At 32.4% G+C, this 24,179-nt stretch overlaps 1 protein-coding gene and 1 long non-coding RNA gene across 5 annotated transcripts; one reads left to right on the top strand and one right to left on the bottom strand.

Annotated features, from left to right (window-relative positions):
- The first annotated feature begins 100 nt into the window (after window positions 1–100).
- LOC107163122 (uncharacterized) lies at window positions 101–8,851 on the top strand. 4 transcript variants are annotated; one of them, XR_016189882.1, is made up of 8 exons: window positions 101–242; window positions 421–594; window positions 772–840; window positions 920–976; window positions 5,095–5,192; window positions 5,273–5,376; window positions 5,523–6,065; window positions 6,132–8,851. It is a non-coding gene; the product is annotated as an uncharacterized LOC107163122 (long non-coding RNA). The 4 variants fall into 4 exon arrangements; XR_016189883.1 differs by having other exon boundaries at window positions 5,249–5,376; XR_016189884.1 differs by lacking the exons at window positions 101–242; window positions 421–594; window positions 772–840; window positions 920–976 and adding exons at window positions 2,899–4,773; window positions 4,890–5,017.
- Window positions 8,852–9,277: 426 nt separating this feature from the next.
- Window positions 9,278–22,109, bottom strand: LOC107163127 (uncharacterized). The gene is made up of 3 exons (XM_015510378.2): window positions 21,825–22,109; window positions 18,921–20,628; window positions 9,278–12,514 (listed from the first exon to the last, which is right to left on the bottom strand). The coding sequence occupies exons 2-3, from the start codon at window positions 20,562–20,564 to the stop codon at window positions 11,561–11,563; spliced, it is 2,598 nt and encodes an 865-aa protein (XP_015365864.2). The 5' UTR covers window positions 20,565–20,628; window positions 21,825–22,109; the 3' UTR covers window positions 9,278–11,560.
- Between the last annotated feature and the right edge of the window lie 2,070 nt (window positions 22,110–24,179).

Raw genomic sequence — 24,179 nt, 5'->3', positions numbered from 1 at the left:
TGGTAATACGATAAATTATATTCATGTTTTCAAACTAAATTACATAATGATTGGTTTACCTACAGAAATCATAAGAGATCTGGATGTTCAAGATTTAAGGCTGAACATTCAACCTCGACTACCAGCTCCGCCAATGCATGTCCGTGGTGTTAGAAGACCCAGAGGTCGTGGGCGTCAAATGCTAGAGAGGCCAGGTCCGGCAGGTCTTATTCCACGTGTTGCTGACAATCTCAATGCATTTGGTAATAATTATTAATTTAAATATAAAAGTTGATTTTGTCCTTGGAGTGCATATTCTGTTTAAAAAAGACATGTTGTTGTTTAGCACTTGATCGATAAATTACATTCTTTATAAATATAATATAATATTATTTTATACACAATAAATAATATACTATAATATTTACTATTTTATCCAAGAAATGGTCGAAGAAGTTGTTCTTCAACAAGCTGTAGAAGAAACCGCCAGGGTTGTTGTAACGCCAGTGCGTCTTCGTGATGTTAGAAGGGCCAGAGGTCGTGGACGTCAAATGCTTGAGAGGCCAGGTCCAGCAGGTCTTATTCCACGTGTTGCTGACAATCTCAATGCATTTGGTAATAATTATTAATTTAAATATAAAAATTGATTTTGTCTTTGGAGGGTGTATATTCTTTTAAAAAAAGACATGTTGTTGTTTAGCACTTGATCGATAAATTACATTCTTTATAAATATAATATATTATTTTATATACAATAAATAATATACTATAATATTTACTATTTTATTCAAGAAGTACTTGACGGAATGGTTAAGGAAGCTGTTGAAGAAACTATCAGGGTTGTTGAACCAGAAATTGGAGGTATAAATAACTTTTAAAAGTCAAAATGTCACAATTCATCAAATATTAAAATTAATATAAAATTGTTTATATTAACTAGATCAATCGGCTGAAGTGGAAATCATATTACTTGGACTTCATGGTTTTCTTCACAATGGTCAGTAAATAATGTTACATTATCTGTAATACAAAAAACACACTTAATCAATGTATATGTTACGGTTAAAGTACGAATACCGGTTAAACCTATAATTTACCGGTAAATCCTAGGTTTTGCCGACTACTGTTGGTAAATGTCCGAAATTCGGACATTTACCAATTGATTTCGGTAAAACCTAGGATATACAACATCGTTTGGTCAAACCCCGAATGATTTTTGTAGTTCGGACTTTTACAAACGAGATTTGGTAAATCTTAGGATAAACAATCAGTGTTAGTAAAAGTCCAAACATGTTTGCCAAAGTTATTAATTATTATTATTATTTAAGTATATTATAGGTAGGTACTATATCAATGACTAATATATTAGTTAGTATATTATTTTATTATTATTATTATTAAGTACTAATGCAAAAATTGACAAATTAAATTTATTAAGTACATTTATTGCTAGTATATTATTTGTATTATAATTTAATTATTTATTTGTGCAGGCTTGACTGCTGTGACATCTCGAGTTGCATAATACATTTTTGGATCGGCATTTACATCTGTTTGTTACACATTTTTTCAAACAATCACACCTTATTAGTCCTTGTCCACCAGTCAAAGACAGTTGCGATACTGCTTGTCGAATACCAATTTCATTATCTGGTATAATTGCTGATTCTAAAAAATTTTCTTCACATAAGGTGAACTGATTGCGAGTGAACAGTTGTGAGAGTGTTCCCGCTTTTGTACCTAGGCGATAAAAATCTGCATCCACAACTTGTAACACCTTAGCCATTAATGTGCGGGCATCAATTTTACTCCGATCGACTTCGGGAATTTTAATTTTGACAGTTTGTCCAATTAGTACAATTGGCATTTTCTTGTTTGACATTTGCAACATTTGTCTTGCTTGTTTCTGTAGGCCGATGAGTGATTCTTCTCGATGTTGCTTAATTTTTTGTGTCCGTGCTGGTATTTCATTTTCTACGTCCCTTGTTTCTACATATTGAGTTTCTCCTTGTGTCTCTACATCGTCATCGATTTCAACTTCTTCATCTATCTCACCAACTTCAACTATATTTGCCTTTGGTTCGGTAAGTGCTGCCTCTAAATCCTCTTCTGTTTGCAGCCCTGGTAGTACATTTTTTGGAATAATTTTTTAACTTTGACCAATTTTGATTCTTTAACTTCGTTCAATAATAAATTATACTTTTCATTAGTTATGTATAGAGTGTTTTTATTATTTTTTGCTTCAACAACACCATTTAAAAGTTCATAAAACCGTATTTTAAGTGACATATTGAAAATCGTATACTTTTCGCGACAATTGTAAAACGAATATTGCACACAATATTATTTTCAATATGCCTATTTAATCGATAATCAATCTATTATCAAACCTGTTCCATATCATAAACTAAATTATATTGTATGTGCAACACAGTATAAAGTAGGAACAACTTTTATCATATATACCTAGAGTACCTTTTTGGCTAATTTATTGATTGTATTGTGATTCTATTGATAGTGATTTGATTGTATGAGTAGGTACACGTGTCAAGGTCTTCCAGTACCTATCATAATGTATATGAAAATTGAAATGAAAATTCCCAAAATTCATACTTAAATAATAATAATTATGATAGTCAAGATAAAATCCGATTGCAGTTTAGTTGTCATAATATATAATAAAAATAAAATAACTTTGGTAAAAATGTTTGTTTATTAAAAATGTATTATGCAACTCGAGATGTCACAGCAGTCAAGCCTGCACAAATAAATAATTAAATTATAATACAAATAATATACTAGCAATAAATGTACTTAATAAATTTAATTTGTCAATTTTTGCATTAGTACTTAATAATAATAATAATAAAATAATATACTAACTAATATATTAGTCATTGATATAGTACCTACCTATAATATACTTAAATAATAATAATAATTAATAACTTTGGCAAACATGTTTGGACTTTTACTAACACTGATTGTTTATCCTAAGATTTACCAAATCTCGTTTGTAAAAGTCCGAACTACAAAAATCATTCGGGGTTTGACCAAACGATGTTGTATATCCTAGGTTTTACCGAAATCAATTGGTAAATGTCCGAATTTCGGACATTTACCAACAGTAGTCCGCGAAACCTAGGATTTACCGGTAAATTCTAGGTTTAACCGGTATTCGTACTTTAACCGTAACATATATATAATAAAGTTAAAATATAGAAATAAAAAAAATAAACAAATGATAAAACAAAACAACTAATGTCTCTACGTTAATTTATTCATAATAATTAATTGATTATAATTATTTATGTTTAAGTAAATAATCTAGGTTTAGAATTCGAGAAAAATTAGGTACACAAATTAAATCTAAGTTATGAGTATTTTTACAGGTAATTGGAAAAGCAATTAAAAATATTTTAATATTTCTGGGCAGGTGACAAAAAGCCATTTATAACATCAAAATCAAACAAAATATAAATATAAAAAATATAAATAGCGATTCATGACTGATGCAAGCTTATCAATTATTTAATAAAATGTATTATAATGTCAATTAAGATATTATACCTAGCTGTCACAGTGAATTATATTTTTTAAATACCCAAGTTTTACACTATGTTAAATGTTAATAATATAATTTATTATAAAATTTAAAATTTAATTTATCCGTCTAAATTTATAGCTAAAAAGTCTATTTAGTAATATCTATAAGTCTCCTAAATATTAAACTTACTTACTCTGTCTATATTATAAAAATATTTTTGGTCAAATATTAACATCTTCTTTGAAGTCGAGGTTGGTGATATAAATCATAAAATACCATATGGAAAGTCAAGTTAATAAATAAAAATTATTTTTACATTACAAATAAAATTACAGCATTTGGATTCTAGTGGATTTCTAACTTCTCACTGTTTCTGTTAGAAACAAAATGTTATGCTAGTCGTTAAATTTTGACCTGGTCATAATTTATGAGTTATAAACACTTGCCAATTATTGACTAATGATAGGTAATTGTAAATTGTTTAACAACATAATCACCATTAACAATACTTCAACCCGTTTAATCATTTATGTAATAATGTATATAATATTATAATGTATATACTATCATTATTTTTAAAATAATATATGACTGCATTTAACCAATACCTTTTTAAAAGATAAATGATAATATAGCCCATACACTCTACAAATCTCTACAGAACCGTGGTTATAGTACAAAATATATCAGAGTTATATCATAGAATATCGTTGTTATTGATAATCGGAGCAACGATTGTCGTAGCAGTTGCATAGGTGTCCATCTTCATTTATTAATCGGAGTAGTATAATATCGGAGTAACAGATTGTCGTGGTATTAGTGTAACCCCATTATTCTCCTACATATAATTTTCAGTTTTGGCCAATTGGGGATCGGCCTAATTCTTACCAGTTAATTCCAGGTATACATCAGAAGTTATCATGGATAATTTGGGGTTTGTTTATTTTAGAAACAAATGGACAAAAAAAAAGTGTAAGTTATTTCTGTTTTGTTATTTTATTTTATGTATACAAAATGAGCAAGATCCTTTAATGTAGTGAAATTTCAACTAAACGATGCTCAGCTATTACTTCTATTTCAACAATTATAATGGATAGTGTGTTTTCAATTAAAAGATTACATAATCATTTAGTAAAACTATCAGACATTAAAGTTAGAAAACGAAGGAATGTACTTGGTTACAAAGTCTTACAACACTCTACCCGCTTATATTCAGCTTGCACTTAATATGTCAAAAGTAATGTTAGGTAATTACTATTTAGTGTAAATATTTTAATAAGAGATAAATCTTATGAACCAGTTAATATATTATATTATTATATTAGTCAATCAAAAGGTGCTACTAATTATACTTTTATAGCAGCTGCGGAAATATTGAAAAAGATTCGTAAAATCTGTTATTGCACCAACATCTAAGAATTTGCATGATTTAAATGATTTTTATAATTAGAAAATAATAAATATTTCATTATGAAATTTCAAAACTGGAAGGTTTGTAGGTTTTTTAGTAATCATGCACTTTATTTTTATCTGATTATTATTAAATTAATTTAATATTCTGTTTTTAGATTCTATCAAGGACTACTAATGGTTGATGGCACAATTGTCATTATATTATTTTGCAATATTAAATATATTCAGCACGTCATAAATGAAGAACAAAAATGTGAGTTGACATGTTGAGAATGGTTTTAAAATACTTTATGTATTTAGTGTAATTAGCTTTTTTTTGTTTTTTGTTTATAGATAAGAATACTCAGTGTTGTGATGATACTTTTAAGATGGTTTCAAAAAAGATTGATGAGGATTGTCATCAATTTTTTACATTTCATGTAATATATTATAATGTTGTAAGTACTAACTAGTAATATCACCATCAAGTCTTGTATACTGAAAATAGGTTATTTAGTTGACTAATTTAATATTTCCTTAATGTTGAGAGAGTTTCCCAACTGTTTATACATTATTAACTGGTAAAACCGAAATTATTTACAAGGAGCTATTTCAATACGATTGTCATGTCATTGTCAACCCTACAATATGATAAATCAGCAATTAAAACTGATTATAAGATTAGCTGGATTAATAGTATTGCATTAAATTCCTGAAAGTACCCACCAAGGTTGCAATTTTCATTATTGCCAAGTACATTTTTTCTTACACTATGCAAGATCTACACTAAATTTGAATACAAAATTATCATGCATAAGTGTATTCTGTGTGGTAAGACATCTAAAGTATCACCACACCCAATATTTCATTTGCAAGTATTTTTTTTATAGTTACAATGATAATATTTTTTTATAATATGTAAAATGTATTATTAATAAATTATGTAGATTTTCAAAAAAAATTAAAATAGAAGGAAGGAATGGCTAAAAAGCATCAAATTAGATGATTATCCAATTTCCAACTGGCCCAGAATTTGTAGTAATCATTTCATAATTAGTGATTATAGATATGGCTCAGCAAATAAGCAAATATTATGGCCAGAAACTGTCCAAACATTTAACCTCAACAACTTATTAGGGACAGAAAAGTAATATAATTAACATAAATAAATGTAATATTTAATACAAATAAAATATATTTTAATAATTTACAGCAGCACTGGTAAAACTCTGAGCACAACTAATGTATCTTCTAAGAGGTAAAAATATGAAATAATTGATGAATTGGGTATTTATATATTTTTAACAATTTAAAATTTGCAGATTATTTTCATATTATATTTTTCCTATGATCAGGGTTGGGCAAGTTACCCAATTTATTGTACCTGGTTATAAGATACAAGTTACTCTAAAACTGTGTAACTAATTACAAGATACTAAATACTTTTATGTTGTGTAACTGGATACAAGTTACAGTTATGTAACTAAGTTACATTTAAAGTTAAAAAGTTATATTTATAAGTAGAATATGCTTTAATGATTTATTTATTTATTTATTATAATTAACACATTAGCCAATTGTTTATAATAGTAACAGTCATAAAATCAGTAGTCAGTTTAAAATAGGTGCATGCAACATAGAAAGTAAAACATACAATTGTAAAATAAACAAAATAAAATTATTGAACATTTTAATAATGTATTAATAATCGTTTTCTATTGTAATGAATACAATTTATTTCCTTTAAGAAAAACTAATTTTTCAAAATTTTGGTCGGATAAATTTCCTCTAGTAGGGCAATGAACAAACTCGGCAAATGAAAATAGCCTTTCTACTGTAGCAGAAGAACAGAGATTTGTATTAAATTTTACAAATAATTTTTTTATTGTAACATAATTATTTAAAACTGATAATGACTTATTTTTATCATTAAAAAAATGTAAACTTCCAAATTTGCCTTTGAATCAGTTTTTGTTTGTTCTTGAGATGAAAATACAAAAAAATCATCTTCGTCTGCTTCAACTGAAGAATCTATAACAGTCGTTTCCATAACAAACTTTTCAACAGTATTATGATTAGTTATCAATAGGGCTCGGAAGTTGATGCATTTTGCATTTTTTTTTGGCACTTTTTAGACGATGCTCTCCTGGCTACAAATCTGTTTCATAAGCATGTAAATCTGAATAACTAATTTTTATTTTGCATTTTTTGGTGTTTATTACTTTTTAAGTCATTTTCCTAAATTTTTAGTCATTTTTAGTCGATTTCACACTAGTTCATTTCTTATCATTTCTTGTCGACCATTATATCGATAAATTAAAACTTGGAAATTACCACAGGCTAAGATTAGTACCTATTCATTTTCATCTTGACAATTACATTTGTCGTTGTCAACAATTTCAAAAATTTAAAATGGCAAAGAAGCTTCAAGTGAGTGTTTTCCGGATGATTTGGTACATTTCAGATTTGCCCCAATCACTTAAGTGGACGGTGGACGTAGAGAGAAGTTTTTTTCCAATCATAAATATTTATTAACAGATAATCGTCGTTCATTTACTTTCGATAACATAAAATACGCTCTAATTGTACAATGCAATGATTTTAATTTTTAAATAATTTGTAAGCTTTGATCAATTTATAAAACAAATATTTTTTATTTTTTTACCTCCCTATTTTAAGGAAATTTTTCTCATTTTTATGTCATATTTTGAATTTTATAGTAAAATAGAGTAAAATATTTTTTAAAAAATATGTTTTATTAATATAAAACTAATATTTGTAATTTTTTAGGACATTTTTTTGCCATTTTTATGTCATATTTACTTATTTTTTTAGGGCATTTTTTATTGTTTTTAAGGTCATCAACTTCTGAGCCCTAGTTATCAACAATACGTCAACGCCGAACACCAGTACATCACCCAATATCATGTTCCAAAACAGCCGATTACAGGCTTGATAAGGCCTGCCTATAATACACGATTACTACTAAAGATAGTATTAATCGTGCTATAATAAATAATATTATACTTAATAAGTAGCTAATATTATTGTACATACTATATTAATATTATGTACTGCAGTCTGCAATGTAACTTTGATATCAAGTTACAGGAAAATGAGTAACTAGTTACAAGTTACAAGTTACAAAATAACCGGGTTACGTAAAACTTTGATACATGTAACTGATTACTGCCCATCCATGCCTATGATGCGCTAGAAGAAAATGAAAAGACAAATAATAGATTTGGGGACCTTACAGTTGATTAATTAATTCACCTAAAAAAGCCTTAAAATACTATAATTTTGTTCAAAAAAACAATTGACAATTTATGGTATAAATATAAATTGATTTGTCAAAAAAATGATTGACTATAGGAAAAAAGGTCAACACTTATAGACTTGTTGAAAGATTTAAATGAAAGGACCATGTTATATGAGTAGGCAATTGATAATCTGGAGGTATGAAAATTAAGTACATTACAATCAGTTTAAAAAAAAAAAATTAAATAATAAAATGTTATCATAATACACCTAATAACTTTTTATATTTTCATATAGTAGCGATTTACAAAAATCACACGAGGCTTTAAACTCTGTCTTGTGCTTCTTCTTGAGTCGGTTTCTCCAACTTCTTCAACAAGGATTCATATTATTATCACCTTATACATCTACAACGTCAATAATATTAGGTTGATTCTTTGTGTAACAACATTTTTGTTTTGTTTATTATTTCATTTAGCGTACATGTCTTAATCAATTAAAATTTTTAAATAGTGTAAGACCGTGTCTCTCTTTCTATTTTGTCGTGTCAATTATTAAACTATTATTGTTATAATTATTAATTTATAAGTATACCATTTGCATGTATTAATTAAGATCATATATTTATATTGACTATTGTTATCTAAATACAAATAATATTAATTACTATAATTAATAGTATTAATTTATATTTTCTTAAATTTTAATCTTGGTATAATTGCACTAGTAGGTGATTTTTCGGTATGAAAACATTAGCTCAAGTCTCAACATCGAGTTGCTTATAACTTCAATTGGGCAGAGTCAATTGTTAATTTAATTAAGTGAAGTATAGTAGTGGAATCATTATGGCTGGAATAAATGTCAAAAAAAAAAAAAAAAATGCTATTAAAAGAATACAATTTTTTTTATAAAAGTGTTTAATGTCTGATGCATTTATAAAAACAAAATATAAAAACAATAATAATATAATATACGTATACATTATAATATATACAGTTATATAATGATTATAATCAATCTTAAAATATATTTTTAAAATTTTATTAAAAACCTTATTTAAATATATTTGAAATTTGAAAATAACATAAAAATGAACGAACTTCATTATTAACTTAATCATACCACTTATCTACAAATCATTATTAATTACATAATCGTCATAGAACAGTATATTATATTAATATGATACTATCACAATATGCAATAATAAGTACAAAAATATCTAATAAGTAATAACCCGTAACCGCGTTTATGACAATATTTCATCATAATATTATATTTTGTAAGTATACATTTATCATGTATGTGATATTATATGTACAAATGGAAAAATTGATAAGTAACAATATAATAAGTTATTATATTGTTATTATTAATAACATTAATATTACTAGCTAATTATATTTCAATAAAGGGTAACGTTAACATACATATTATGTATATATATATAATATTATGAGTAGTACAGTTTGAACTACAAATAAATGTATATTATGTATATACACATTCTATTATGCTATAATATTATATTTATTTATATATATATAACTTCGACGTGTATATTTATTATTATCAATTATAATGTACAATGATTATAATATAATGCAATACATCGTCGAGTATACCTACATAATTATTCATTTGTAATGTTTCATAAAAACTATTTAATATATTTAATAATAATACCTAAAATTATAAATTCTTCAAAACTTAAATTAGAACGACCAATAATACTATTAAAAACATATTTTTTAGTTATAAATTAAATCAAACTTTTACAATAAAATAAAAATATATAAAGTATATATTAATATCATAATATTATCGAAGTGCGCTATTATGCATACACTATATATTTATATATATTATATTAGCATAGAGTAAAAGTAAAATATAACGCACACTATCTCAACATTCTCAACAATTAAACCCAGGGGAAGGTTTTTTTAAAAAAACATATTAGCACATCATTGAGCAATCATTTAATATGTTTGTAGTTTTTATACTTTTGTTGATTTCAAATATAATTTAATAGGTGCCTATATATTATAATGTTAATTGTCGGGTCTGGTGTGGCGAAGTAATTGGCAGTACCTACTTATTCATCACTAATGTGTATTTCGTTCAAACATCGTCCATCGTCGCTAGTTCCCAGATGGGTGACCACGCGGATTTTTAGCGATAATTTCTCGTCATACATACACAAGTGTAGCTCAAAACTTGCCGTAAACCTCCCACAAAATGTTAATGGCCACATTGCCAATACTTCAAAAAACTAATAAAAAAAAATATACACAAATCATCGTTCACCTGCACCAATTGGCGTTTATTACGCCTGCGGATTAATACAGTCCGCACGGACAACGGAATCACTATCCCCCCCACACTAAATTAAGTATAATTAATTCTATAATATAAATGTATTATAATTCACATAATAATAATTATGTATAATTAAAAATGTATTTTTATAGTTACAATATTAAAAAAAAACATGTTCACAGAACGTACGTAATAGACAATATATCATGGATATATGGGACCGATAACAACCACCCAAATCCAACTATGCCCTCTGCGGGCTTCATCGGTTGGGTAGTTTTAAAATATTAAAAAAAAAATCGCGCCAAAAGCGCCTCATTATTCTCCCACCTCTTCTGCTAGTGCACGACAACTATAGGTACCGTCGAAAACCGTACGGGAAATTTAGTTGTATGTAATTTAATGATTATACAAAACAAAATCGTCACCTGACCGGATTTTCGATAACCTTTCACAATCTTCCCCCCTCCCCTTAAAAAAACCCGCCACCCTAAAAAAGGATGTGACGGTTGAGCTCGCGAAAATTACCTTTCGCGTTCATTGCTCGCACCTATAAGCGGCTTTGCGTCCACCGCCCGCTCGTCCATCGGCGACGACCACGAGACGGCGTATATGTTATTGTATTTATGAGTACTTTACCTCCACCGAATTATGATTACAATAGTTTGGCCGAAGTACAAGCACTACTTTAACTTAACAAGTATTAGCTTACCAATGGGTTATGGCCTCCTCACACGAACATGCTCAGAGACACCCATTATTTTCTTTAAGAATAAAATTAAAACTAAAAAATTACCACCACCATGCTTACAAATAGTTTAATTTATTACATTAGAATCAGGGCTGTGTTACAATATTAAGAGTGACCTTAAAATGGTGGTATAATTCCCTGATAAGTCGAAACCAATACTTTAAGAGTGAAAAGTGTGTATAATGAAAATATGAAATCATAAGAACATGAGATTTTAGATACGCCAATACGTCACTCAAATTGATACACAGACCTGATTATAATTATACATTTACGTATTATTTTTATTATATTAAGTTTTAGTTTCGTCAAGCGTTATACGGATGACAAAACTGGTAGACGAGCCGTTGTGAACGTTCCGTCTTGCGCATAATGCCTTTTTTGTAGTATTGTCGTAGGCTTCGGGATAGTTTGTCGTAGTTCATGGCAGGCCGATTCTTGCGGCGGCCCCAGAGACGGGCCACGGCCTGGCTGTCTTCGATTTTGAAAACACCCTGCTTCCGGTCCAGCCACCGAATCATCTGCTGCGGCTGCTGTGGCTTGTTCCCTGCGGTGTTTGAGAGCGTCGTCGACGACGCAGACGGCGACGATGGTGACGCGCTACAGTTAACCGCTTCGACGTCCGCGGTGGTCGTCTGCAGTTCCGCGGCTGCTGATGACGCGGTTAACAGTTCCTTGAGGAACTGCCACAAATGGATGTGTTGTGACGACGACGGGGAACCGGAAGCGGTTACGGCCGTCGTAGCGGCCGATAATGTCTTGTTTTCCGGCTCAACCACAGCCGCCGTTGTCGAACAGCATGTCGCGGAGGCCTTGACAAGGAGCTGGCTCGATTGAAACTTCGTTTCGGATACGTCCGATTCGATTTCGTCGTCGTCATCGTCGTAATCGGCGGCCGTCGTAGTGGCCGCGTCGCCACAGTACTCGTCGTCGTCCACTTCGATTTTGAAGCACATGTTGTTGTTGCCGTCACCGTCGCCGTTCACGTCGCCACTTTCATCACTGATATCGCTTTTGAAAGTAGTGCTACAAGTGCTGTTGCTGTTGCTGTTGCTGCTGCTGCTACTGATGAAGTTGCTGCCGACATTGTCAGTTGTACCGGAGCAATTGCTATCGCTGGCCGGCGATGAAACTGAAGCCACCGCAGCCGCCGCCTCCATCATAACCGTCATCAGAAGCCTGTCGTAATAGTCGTCAGATGTCGTTGCTTCGGTAGTTTTCCAGGTCGACACTTGTTGGACCATGTTATCACCGTCGTCGCTCTGAAAGTTAACGAAAATGAAAAAATACGTTAAAAAAAGGTTAAAAACGTTTCACTATAATAATTATACGTCTTGATTAATTAACTTCAGTGGGTTTGCCGGGCCGTCACTATGAAATATATTATTTACGAAATAGACTGGTATAATATACGGATATAGGCACGGTAGGAGTACGAGTGGTAGGAGGGAGACTAGGTGTGTGTATTTTGGATTTGATAAAAATAAAACTCATGCTAGACTTTAATAGTTCAAAACAGGTTTAGAACCTATTTAAAAAACCGGTTAGTCTGAAAAAAAATTGAAACTGTTTACGAATTCGAAACGTGGAAAAACGAAACTGTTTTCATATTCGAAACTCAAAAAAAATCGAAACTGTTTTTGGGCTTGCAGGAATAAACCAAAACAAGTTTTGATTCTCAGTCATATAGATATATCTTATGGGTCTGCTTATGTTTTTTTTTTTTAGAAGAGTAAAAATGAAAATATTCAATAACTTAGAAAAAATAACCTATTATTATTATTAACACATTTTGTATGAACAAAGAATATACTATATTATAGAGACATTCATCTGAAAAATGTTTTTATGAGTCATTATTCAATGCTAATTCATTGTAAAAGGGCGTTAACGAGAACAAAAACAACTTTTATTATGAAATTACAACGACATTTATCAAATAATCAATGTATAAACATTTTATTATACCTACTAAAATAATTTTACAACGAATCATCTGTGTGTGTCAAATTTCCGTAAAAAACTAACAATGGAGTTTAATTATTTTTCCATGTCGAATTCAATAGCAATGTGAACAAATACATTGATGAAATCCGTTGTTACAATTTTGAATTTATGATTGATATTATATTTTATTACCACCGTCGGGCGTCGCTTATTATAGATAACTTGTAGTAGTGTGGGTAGAGGTGATTCGTGTTTTTCTGATGGAACCCGCAACGATTAGCATATTATTGCGTACTGATACTCAGCTTACAACTAGTCACTATAGTGTGACGTTATATTCTTTGAAATTATTACAATATAGACTATAGTTACTATTATTATATATGCATAGTTATTCAATTATTCCTCAATGTAATCGGCACCGTACCAATTGCTTATATTATTATTTACGCAAAGTCATAGGCACAGTATGTGGACTATAATGGTATTATAAATTATAATATACCAATGGTGCCGTCTATACCTATGTATTAAATGATAATTATAAATAATAATGTAATGAGTAAGTTGCTCACTGCTTTTGTTCGTAAATAAACAAGGCTCTCAAGTTAAGTATTTTATTTGTTACAGCATAGAAAAAATAATAGTATATTTTTAAGATTATACGTACATTTCGACAGAAAAATTTGAAATTTGTATTTGCTAAATAATTTTTGAATGGCGTTCAATAATTTATAGTTAATTCATATAAAATCAATAATCATATAATATATTATATATTAGGCATAACGTGGATTTTTGTATTTAATCCTTAAATAAGAAATTTGATTACTGTCGTTTACTTAAGTGAAGCATCATTTTTGTGATAAATTAAACTAGTATAAAACATGCTGCATTAAAAAACTTTATTAAGACATTATAATACTACAGATCTAAATAACCATTACAGTGAACTTCCCAATGAATCATATCCGAAAACTAAATTTTTTTAAATGGATTTTCAATTTTGTAATTTGGCATCATTATTACACATAACATTAAAGGAAGGTATTGAAAAACTACTTTAATTTTAAAGTTTTAAGGTTTTTTGTTATTGAGTATTATTGTAACAATTTTTTTTATGGTTACGAACAATAACATAATCGTATCTATTATTCATGTAAATATGTAATTAGCTATATATGAATAATAAAAGTTATTGCCACAATAGCTCCAGATCTGTGTTAGAATAGAGGTATTAATTTCTTATTTGCGCATGCCAACTACCTGTTGTTTGATACCTATTTATCATATATAATCATTCGTAAACAAACAAAAACGTCTTCATTGTACATTATATTGTTATAGGCTTATAGCATTCTATGTCTGCACCTTTTAAAAATCGTTATTGTCCTATCATCTGCAGTTTAAAATTTAAAACATTTCAAGTATAGGGTATAATATTATTATATATGTATGCAGCAGCTGATATTGCAATAATAGTTAAGAATTAAAACATTTTCATATTTTCAATTTTCTGTTTCTATCTGCGTCGGAACTGCATATTAATTTGATGTGTTCTACCCGTGTTGAGATTTTTTTGTACACGTGTGCTTTCCGACGGACCTTCTATATATTGTGTGTAAAGTTATTATTATACTCAATATGCCGCAGTATATTACGCGGGTACATGACCGCGCACTCCCTTCCCCCTCACTTTCGTCGAAACGAAAAACAAAATCTACAAAACGTTGACGCACATGATAATGTTATGTGATTATCATATATATATATATATATATATATATATATATATATATATATATTTACGATGCTCGGTTATGTATATTATATTAGAGTTGCGAGTTTGGACATTGCGGAAGAGCGGCGGGGTGTGCATGTTTTTTTACTTTCTACCGGACACTGCAGCGTCGTCACGCGCGCTCCTTTCGAAACGATCAAATTCCAAGTGCGTCGGCGGGCGCGGTCGACGAGTATAATATTGTATTGTATATATATGTAAATATAGAAACAGGTCTATATATATATTATATTATATTATCATTAGGTACTATATATTATATTATGTGTCCCGGCACAAGGTTATCCGACGAGCAGTAAGGTATATTGTATATAAGACGACGCGTCAGTGATTACGCAACGGACACACGTGGCAAACTATACATCGGTCAGATATGATGGAATGGGCGAGGGGAGAGATCGTCGACCACAATCGTACATAATTTTTTACATATTATTATTATTCCTGCATCACCATAATATTTTATTCAACAGTTTATGGACCAGCGATCGAAAGGACTTTGAATAAAAACTGTGTTTGTTTTATAGTTATAGATCTCGATTCGATTTATATAAATCGAAATATTATATTATGTAGGTACATTATAATGTATACATATCGACTACACAAATTTGAAAAAAATTGGTCTATGTACAACATTGTTACCTCCTAAAGAGATTTTATCGAACAAATCTTCATAAATCATAATACACACATTTAATTATGTATTAACATATTCGAAATGGAATGAGTAGAATTTATTATTTACTTATTCAAATAAAATTATAATTTCAATATTAATGTTTTGTAATGTGAAACAATAATATATGTACATATGTCGCATATGAGCTATAAATTATAATCATACGACACTTTAAATGTTGATCTTGAAAACATATTAAGAAAAATTTAAATAACCTTATACATACTGCCAAGATTATGTATGGATTTGCAATATTTTTTGAATAAATTTTCAAATGTATTATTTCAATTATTGCGCAATCTCAAAATTACCACTTATTAGTTATTGTTGAAATATGTGAACATACTTTCTAAAGTAGTACATACGAATATACGATATCAGTTTGGTATTATAATAATAGCTATAAAAACATAAGCGTGAGAAATATTGAGTTCAACTGTTTTATCCAAATTTTATTTTCGATTGACCAAAGTTACCAATTATTTTATTCTTTGTGCAATTACGTTCATTTATTAACAAAAAATTAAAATAGTAGGTATCGTATTTTCGTATTATAATTTATAATAATAGTATCATTTTCAAGTTCATTAACAATGTTGGTTGTTTTATTGACTATAATATAAACTTTTTTCCAATGTTTAGCTTTACTTAAGACTCGACTTCTTCCGGGTTAAACCTAATCGACCTTTTTTATAGTTTTTCGTTTTACTTCAGTTGAAATTTTTATACAATATAAACATAATAATAATGATTTATTTTATATGAATTTCCAGTTCTTAATTTCAAACATATGTTTTAATGTAATCACAAATAGCTAAAACAGATTCAACGAATGCTTAAGAGGACACTTACACAACCATTTGTCGTCTCCGTCTTATAAGTGCATAACATAACAAATTTAGGCTCAGCAGATCAGGTTTAGCTCTGTTAGTTCAAAAATTAGAGTGAATCGACCTGTTATGAAACTTAATGTTATGAACATTATCTGTGTTTTTTACTATAGTTAAATTTTGTAGCAAGTTATGTGTATAAAAAAAGCTTAAATTAAAAATGCTCATAACTGACTCAAAAACTAAGTTATCAAAAAAAAAAAAAAAACACACACACACACAACAAACACTGCAGATAATGTTCTTATTATCAAGTTTCACAATAAGTCAATTTACTCTTATTTTTAAGCTAACGGAATTAAACGTGATCTGATAAGTGTAACTTTGCTATGTTACGTACACTTGTAAGATGGAGACAACAAATATTTGTGTAGCGTCCTTTTAAAAGCCTACGTAAATTCATTAACGACATAGCGTTAATAGATTGCAGGCTCTATGCTTTAACATAAAACATATATCCAAAGTAAGTGAGTAAATTATAAATTTAATCATTGTAATCATTATTGTGTTCATAAGTATTTGTTAAAATATATATATATATATATAAACTTCTTTAATATATTACTTCATATTTTTACTAATATTATTACATTAGTTATATATCATAATCCAATGGTAACCATTTGATTGAATAAAAAAAAATATTCGATTCATAGAGAATTCCTCTAAAAACTTATATATAGGCCATAGGGGTTAAACAAATAAGTTTTAAACACCTTTAGAGTCCTGAGAAATCGTATTGATGATGTAACTTTTATTGGAAACGGCTCAGTGGTTAAACATAGGACAAACGAACACAGAAATGTATATTTCTTTTTATATATTTTCAGAAGCGTATAATTATATGATATGATATAGAATTATAATATTATGCACAAAATTATGTGTACATTGTCGTCGCTAGCGCTGTCGTATATGTCCGCCGTTCTAAATCAGTCTGCTCGTGCAGTACGTATTGTATATAAAATACGGCGGGATATCACGAAGCACTTATCGTCCGGGGCGGCTAGGGTTGCGAGGCTTTTTTTCTAATGTTAATCTCGAGGTAATCTAAACGGAGTGGGTAAAGACGTCGTTGTATTATGCCCTCACTCTCCGTCATGAATCGCAAGACGCCAAGACGGCCTAGAGCGCCGTTGGTGGAGTTTAGCGCGCTGGTTAACCGACCAGGCGAAGATTATATAGGTATACAATATAATTGTATTGTTGTAATTGCTATATTATATTATCATGGTAATAATAGTAACCTCATCGTCGCAACACGCACCTGATTATGTATAATAATAATAATAATATTTTAACATAGCATCAACCGCAGCGGTGTGTATATTAAAAATATATAATAGAATATAGCATTTCATCGGTAGGTGTAGTGGTGGGGGTGCTGGGTAGGCGAGGAGAGGGTTATATTATTATTATATTCTACATGGATGGCGATGCGTAATAAAATAGAAATCATATTAAAGCTGCTTCGGGCGTACGGAATAGTTTTTGTAATTTTTTTTATAGCGACGGGCGCACGCGAAAACCTGTTCCGCGCGCCGCGGCGATGGAATGTGGGCCGCGCCTGGGCGTTTCCTCGGCTCGCAATCGCCGCACCTAATTGTCTTGTTGCGCTCTGAGACTACGATATTATAATATTATTATTATGATTAGAGTTACGTCATGACATCGTCGAAGTACTCGAAATCGTAGATTCAAGCTATTTTTTTCCTTTTATCGTAAGTACTTGGCTGACAACGAAAACTGCGAGTTCGTTACGCCCTGTCCCCACCCCACCACTCCGATCGAATAAATAATGTAGTAACTTAGAATGAGCTGAACATCAAAATCAAATACAAGACCATTGTGGGGTAACGATCCTCAGTACGATAATTTGAGAGTCTCACTAAAGTAGCATATATAACCACACAGCACGTGGTGGGAGGTTGGCTATAATACGACTAAACTTCCATGTATAATAGGAACATAAATTTAACGAAGTTTTTTCAGTCAGAACTAAACTCATGAAATTCCATTTACCTAACCAATTTCTATTTAATACGAATGACTACATGTAGGTATTTTGTTTAGACTTAGTATAATAATATTAAAATTTCACTGTATACTGCAGTATAGTAGCAGCATGTATTTCGTTACGACAGGAATTCAAGTCACTTTCGAGTATTATTCAGTAATTCATTTGCGTACAGAGCATAATATATTATAAATACTGCAGATATCACTATGTATTACGACAGAAAGTGATCACAAAATCAACGTGGTGAAAATCACATTGCACCAGACTCAAAATATTTATAATGTTCTAATACAATGTGTAATTATGGTGTAATATGGTGTTAATTTACCGTGCTCGTCGTCGATGGGTCTCCACACGAAGATGGCGGTGGCGTGATGGATGGCACCGGAGCAGAATTTTGTGGGCTGTACGCCACTTCGGCCGAAGCAATGGAGTAGTAACCCTGGTCGAAGCCGCCACTGCTACCGATGCCGTAGCTGTTGCAATAATCGCTGACGCTGCAACAGTCGTCCACGATGTTAACGATGTCCACTGTACTGTCGCTGTTCTGTTGCTGCTGCTGCTGTTGTTGTTGTTGTCGACGACGGTAGATGTCTTGTTGCAGCACCTGCTGGTCTACGGTGGTGTCTGTGGTGTATGGATAAAAATCGGTAGTGGTGGCGCCCGTTGTCGCAGCGGCAGCCGCCGCCACCATGCGGTCCAGCCACGAAGGCGACGCCACGTTGGAATAATAAGGACCACCGTACAACAGCAGCTCGTCATCGTCCGTGACGTCTTGTCTGGACGCCTGTCCACCGTCCAGTTGCAGAGACGGCGGGGTATCTAGTCGGCGGCGACTGCCTTGCGGCGGCCCGTTTTCGTCATCGGAACCGATAGTCTCATCGGCACGTGGCCTGCGGCGCGCGGGCCGCACTGTCGTGGCCGTGGGGACTACGTCGTCGTCCTCGTTTCCACTGCGTAACATTTCTATCAGCAGTCGGTGTTTGTTGTTGTTGTTTTTGTTGTGGCTGTTCTGTGAGGAGGCCTCTTGTTTCATTGTCGTTGTCGTCGTCGTCGGCGTCGCCACTTCAGTGGTGGATTCGACTATGGCCGCTGGTGGCGAGTCGACTGGGCGCGTGGCTGAAAGCGGTATCACGGGCTGTGGTGCTGTAGCTGTCAACAGCGATCTCAACAGAGTGGTTTTGCCGACGTGGTTCTTGGCGGTGTCTGCGGCGGCGGTGGTGGCGGCGTTGGTGGTGGTGTCAGTTATCGTCGTCGTGGTGTTGACGAGCTGGCTGGCTGGGATGACCGGCACGGTGGTTTTGGGTTGACTGACACCGGCGGTCGTTGTAGACACCTCGGCCGGGGCCACCGGAGGTTGCTGATGGAAAATTGATTTTGCATCATCTTCAGCGGTACCACCGCTGAAAAAACACATGTCGTCGTATATGGACAGAAGTTGCTGTAGGTCCAATTGTTGTTGCAGTGAGGTCGACGTCACGGATGTCGGGTAGTAACAGTTGCCATCGTCGCTGCCACCGTCCATGGACGTGTTGGTGTGCACGGTAACCGTCGCAGAAATGGCGGCCCCTGGCACTCGGCAGTCAGCTGAAGACGTGTCGCTGAAGTACCCGTCGCTTGCGCCGTTTATGAGCAACGACAAGTCGAAACCGTCAAACTCGTCTCCGTTCATTGTTTGGTGGTGCTGTTGCTGTTGGGAAGATGAAGACGATATTTGCTGGAGTTGGTGTCCGGCTATCGCTCCACCGTTGTCGGCGAGTTGCTGGGCCGTCGATGTGGACCACCACCAAAAGTCCGCCGGGGTATCTGCAGCCGTTTGCTGTTGCTGCTGTTGTTGTTGCTGCTGCTGTTGTGGTTGTATTTGTTGTTGCTGTTGTATATTTACCAACATCATGGTCGTCGGATTGCCAGCATTCGTCGTGGTTGCCGCCGTACCGGTGTAACAGTCGGCGCCGCCGCCACTGTGAATCATAGCGGGGGCGCGATGTTTGTCGTATAATTATTGTTAAACACAGACAAAAACGCCACCACGAAAACTGCAGAGGAAAAAAACAATTCTAAATATTATTAATACAATCAACGAACATAATATTATATAATTATATTGCACACGAGGAGGGCTCGCGAAAAGCCAATTTAAAATACATAATAAAATGTACGGATCACTCGCATACGAGTCGACGTCATATTATTATAGTCAGAGTTGCTCAGAATATAAAGTGGTGGTGGTGGAGGTAGAAGAGGAAGAGCAAGAGGACTGAAGGCGCGCCGCCATCAAATTTCTTTTATTCGTCTATGCCGACGTGCAGATATATAACTGCTGCGCGTGCGTGTGTGTGGGAAATGCGGCGGCGACGGTTTAGTGACATAGATTTCGCCGCCGTTGTGAGCTGCTCTCTCTTTTCCGCAACAGCGATGGCAGCGCTGTACATGTAGCTTACTATTCAGGCGGCGGCGATGACTGCCGAGGAGAGAGTGTGCAGACGCCGCCGCGACATATTTTGCGCGTACCTATACGTGCGGAAGCTGTGTATACAGCGTGCCTATAATAACACACATGACCGCGTGACGCGAGTGTATGTATATACTATACGAAGTGCACACAGCCCACGCATGATACGCGTTGCAGTTTGTTAACTGCGTTGATGAGATGTATAATCAGGGTGCAGCTGGGGCTTAAGGAAATTGCTCGGTGGCGGCGGTGGTGGAGAATAAGAGAGAGGCCACTGCAGTCACCGAGAAGATGACGTGTCCGTCGACACTTAATCATGTTATATTTAATCGATAGTGGCTGACGTAAAACTGTGAGATTGTTACATACAAATCATTTAAAAAAAAAAAACACACAATGTGATATTATTCGTTATATTGATGATTTTCCCTTTCCCGAATCTTGAGCCTAACGAGGGTGACGAGCGCGCGTTCAAGTCTCCTCAGAACGTATAATAATAACTATATTAGGTATACTGGTAGGCACTAAATATATTATAATATCTAGCCATATGAAGGTATCGTAAATACTGAACATAATAATAATATGTACATGTCGCCATTAAATAATATAAGACTATATATTTATATAAATAGCCATTTAGGCTGGCTGTTAATGAAATAGGTTTTGCAAATATTTGCCAAATCTTTGCGTATCGCTTTTTCGTGCGTATATTACATACATAAGCATACATCAAATGCGCAATCAGTAATAATTATAAATCATTCAGTATATACGTACGTTGACGGTCGTCTCTGTCGTCTTCGTGGGCGGAACGTCTCCGCCGCGAAACTTCCTTGAAGTCGTAGGATTGAAGTAACGTAATAGTCACGTACACTGCTTAGGTTCAATTATATTCACCTATGTTCACAATTACACCCGACACTGTCGCCGTGGCAGTTATGGTTTTAACTTATGATTTTTGAGACGCTACAGGAAATGAGGCTGTAGCACATGCGTAGATTCAGTCGTTTTCGTGCGTACGTGTGAAACTGCTATTGCTCTACTGAGCATCGGGAGTTTGTGTTACGGCAACGGTGCCGATATCATGAGCCGATATACAGGTATATAATAACTATCTAGTAGACGATTGGTTGTTAGTGAGAGGTGGTGGTAGAGATGACTGAGGTGAGGGGGAACATTCTTAACTGAAGGCGGCGGCGCGGTTGAGAAACTACTATTCCCGCGACCCGCGCCGTACCACCGTTGCAAACTATTCGCCGACGCCAAAGTCGTCGCTTTCTATTCGCGCGGTTTCGCGACGGAAGGCAGCAGCAGCAGAGACGAGTTCTAATATTGCAAATTTTCGTCGGGTTTTTTTTTTTTTACATCGCAATATTTTATACTTTTTATAATAATATAATCATCGCGTCGCGCGGCCGACCGATCTTTGAGTATTTCACCCGTGCCAAATTTATCGGTCATCGCCGTTAAGAATGTTGATTCAGCCATTGCAAATATATGTATATATATATATACGGCAACAATAATTGTGTTGCAGGCTATACAACATATCAATTTTTCCCATTCGATGATTAACTATATATTATAATATATAAATAATATATTATTATATGTGGTATATATTTTTTTCATGAATATTTATATTATTATTATATATATATATTATATATATTATTATATCATATCATATATGATGACTGTACCGAAAAATCGCGCGTTTTATTAAACACCAATACATTTAAGATTACCCGTTGGAAATATAATAAATATAAATGTGTTCATGAAGGTGCCTACGTCAGCATATCATTTGTTTTGAAGTTAATGATAAAATTCTTATTTCTAGCACTTTGATACTTTAAGGTATTTTATAAAGCATTTAATATGTTTACATATAGTACTATAAAATCATATGAATTCTTCATTTATTTTCATTTATTGACTAAGATGCGACTGACAACAGAGTCCTTTAAACAACATTAGTGCACAACACATTTAGATATCCAATAACTAGAACAAATAATATAACATATATGAAGTCACGTTATAATATCTATATAAAAGTCATATACTCACAAATATATTATATGATATCGCACTTTAATTGATTTTGGCACCCATGCAAGAAGACCACTTGGCAGTTTTCCTGACAAAATCAGGACCCAATTATAATACAATAGTTTTATAATTCACATATAGCTGTGGTACGAAAAATGAATAGTAACGCAATAACTTGGCAATGTAGTGCACGCTGCAGTTACCAGCTAGGTTTTTTTTACAAAATACGTATAATGTGCTTGGCCATGATGGTTCCAAGTACCCCCATTCATATCACCAAGGAAGTTAACAACATTTGCATAGTGAATATATTATAATGACTAATGAGGTATAATTATTCAATTATATAATACTTAAAAATTGTATAAAGTTTTCTTATACTCATTATTGCAATAATACTTTTGAAGAAATGTTAATTTCATAATCACTAGACAATCTTCAATACATTTAAAATCTCCATTAAATAAAAGTTCGTTTTCGTGATGTTTAAACAACAACGTTGTATGACAGGTCAATGTATAAGTATAGAAACGTTTCGCTTTAAACCTTGTTTTCAATTTTTTAAAAGCTTAAAAGTAGTTTGTAAATTTTCAATTTTCAATTTGATACATGTTATCAAAATTGTATGAAATGCTTATGAAAAAATACTTGCATATGTATTTTTCATTTTTTGAAACTAGAATTCTATGTGTATGGGCCCTCATATTGAATTGTCAAGTTTTTTGACCTAACGAATAAAATCGTATTCATAATAACTATAGAAAATAAAACTAAAAATTAAAAATGTCCGTAAATGGCTCAAAACGAGTCAAAATACTTTATCAAGTGTAGAGAACAATAAAATAAACATATGGTGTAAACTTTAAGTATTTACGGATTCGTTTTTAAACAATATTTGCAACAAAGTAAAAAAATCGTGCTGTGAAAAATTGAATAAATAACTTATGTTGTAAAAATTTAAACTTCTGCAGATGATCACAAAAAAATTACTGTTGTTCAAATTGTATCTTGTAATTTCTACTAACAATAACTTATTACTATGAATCTTGTATTACATTTTCAAGTTTTTTGATGAAA

The sequence above is a fragment of the Diuraphis noxia genome, unplaced genomic scaffold (genome assembly GCF_037042655.1).
Source record: "Diuraphis noxia isolate RWA-SAM2 unplaced genomic scaffold, SU_Dnox_SAM2 contig0001, whole genome shotgun sequence".
Taxonomy (NCBI): Eukaryota; Metazoa; Arthropoda; class Insecta; order Hemiptera; family Aphididae; genus Diuraphis; species Diuraphis noxia.
This window is presented reverse-complemented; position numbering and strand designations above follow the sequence as displayed.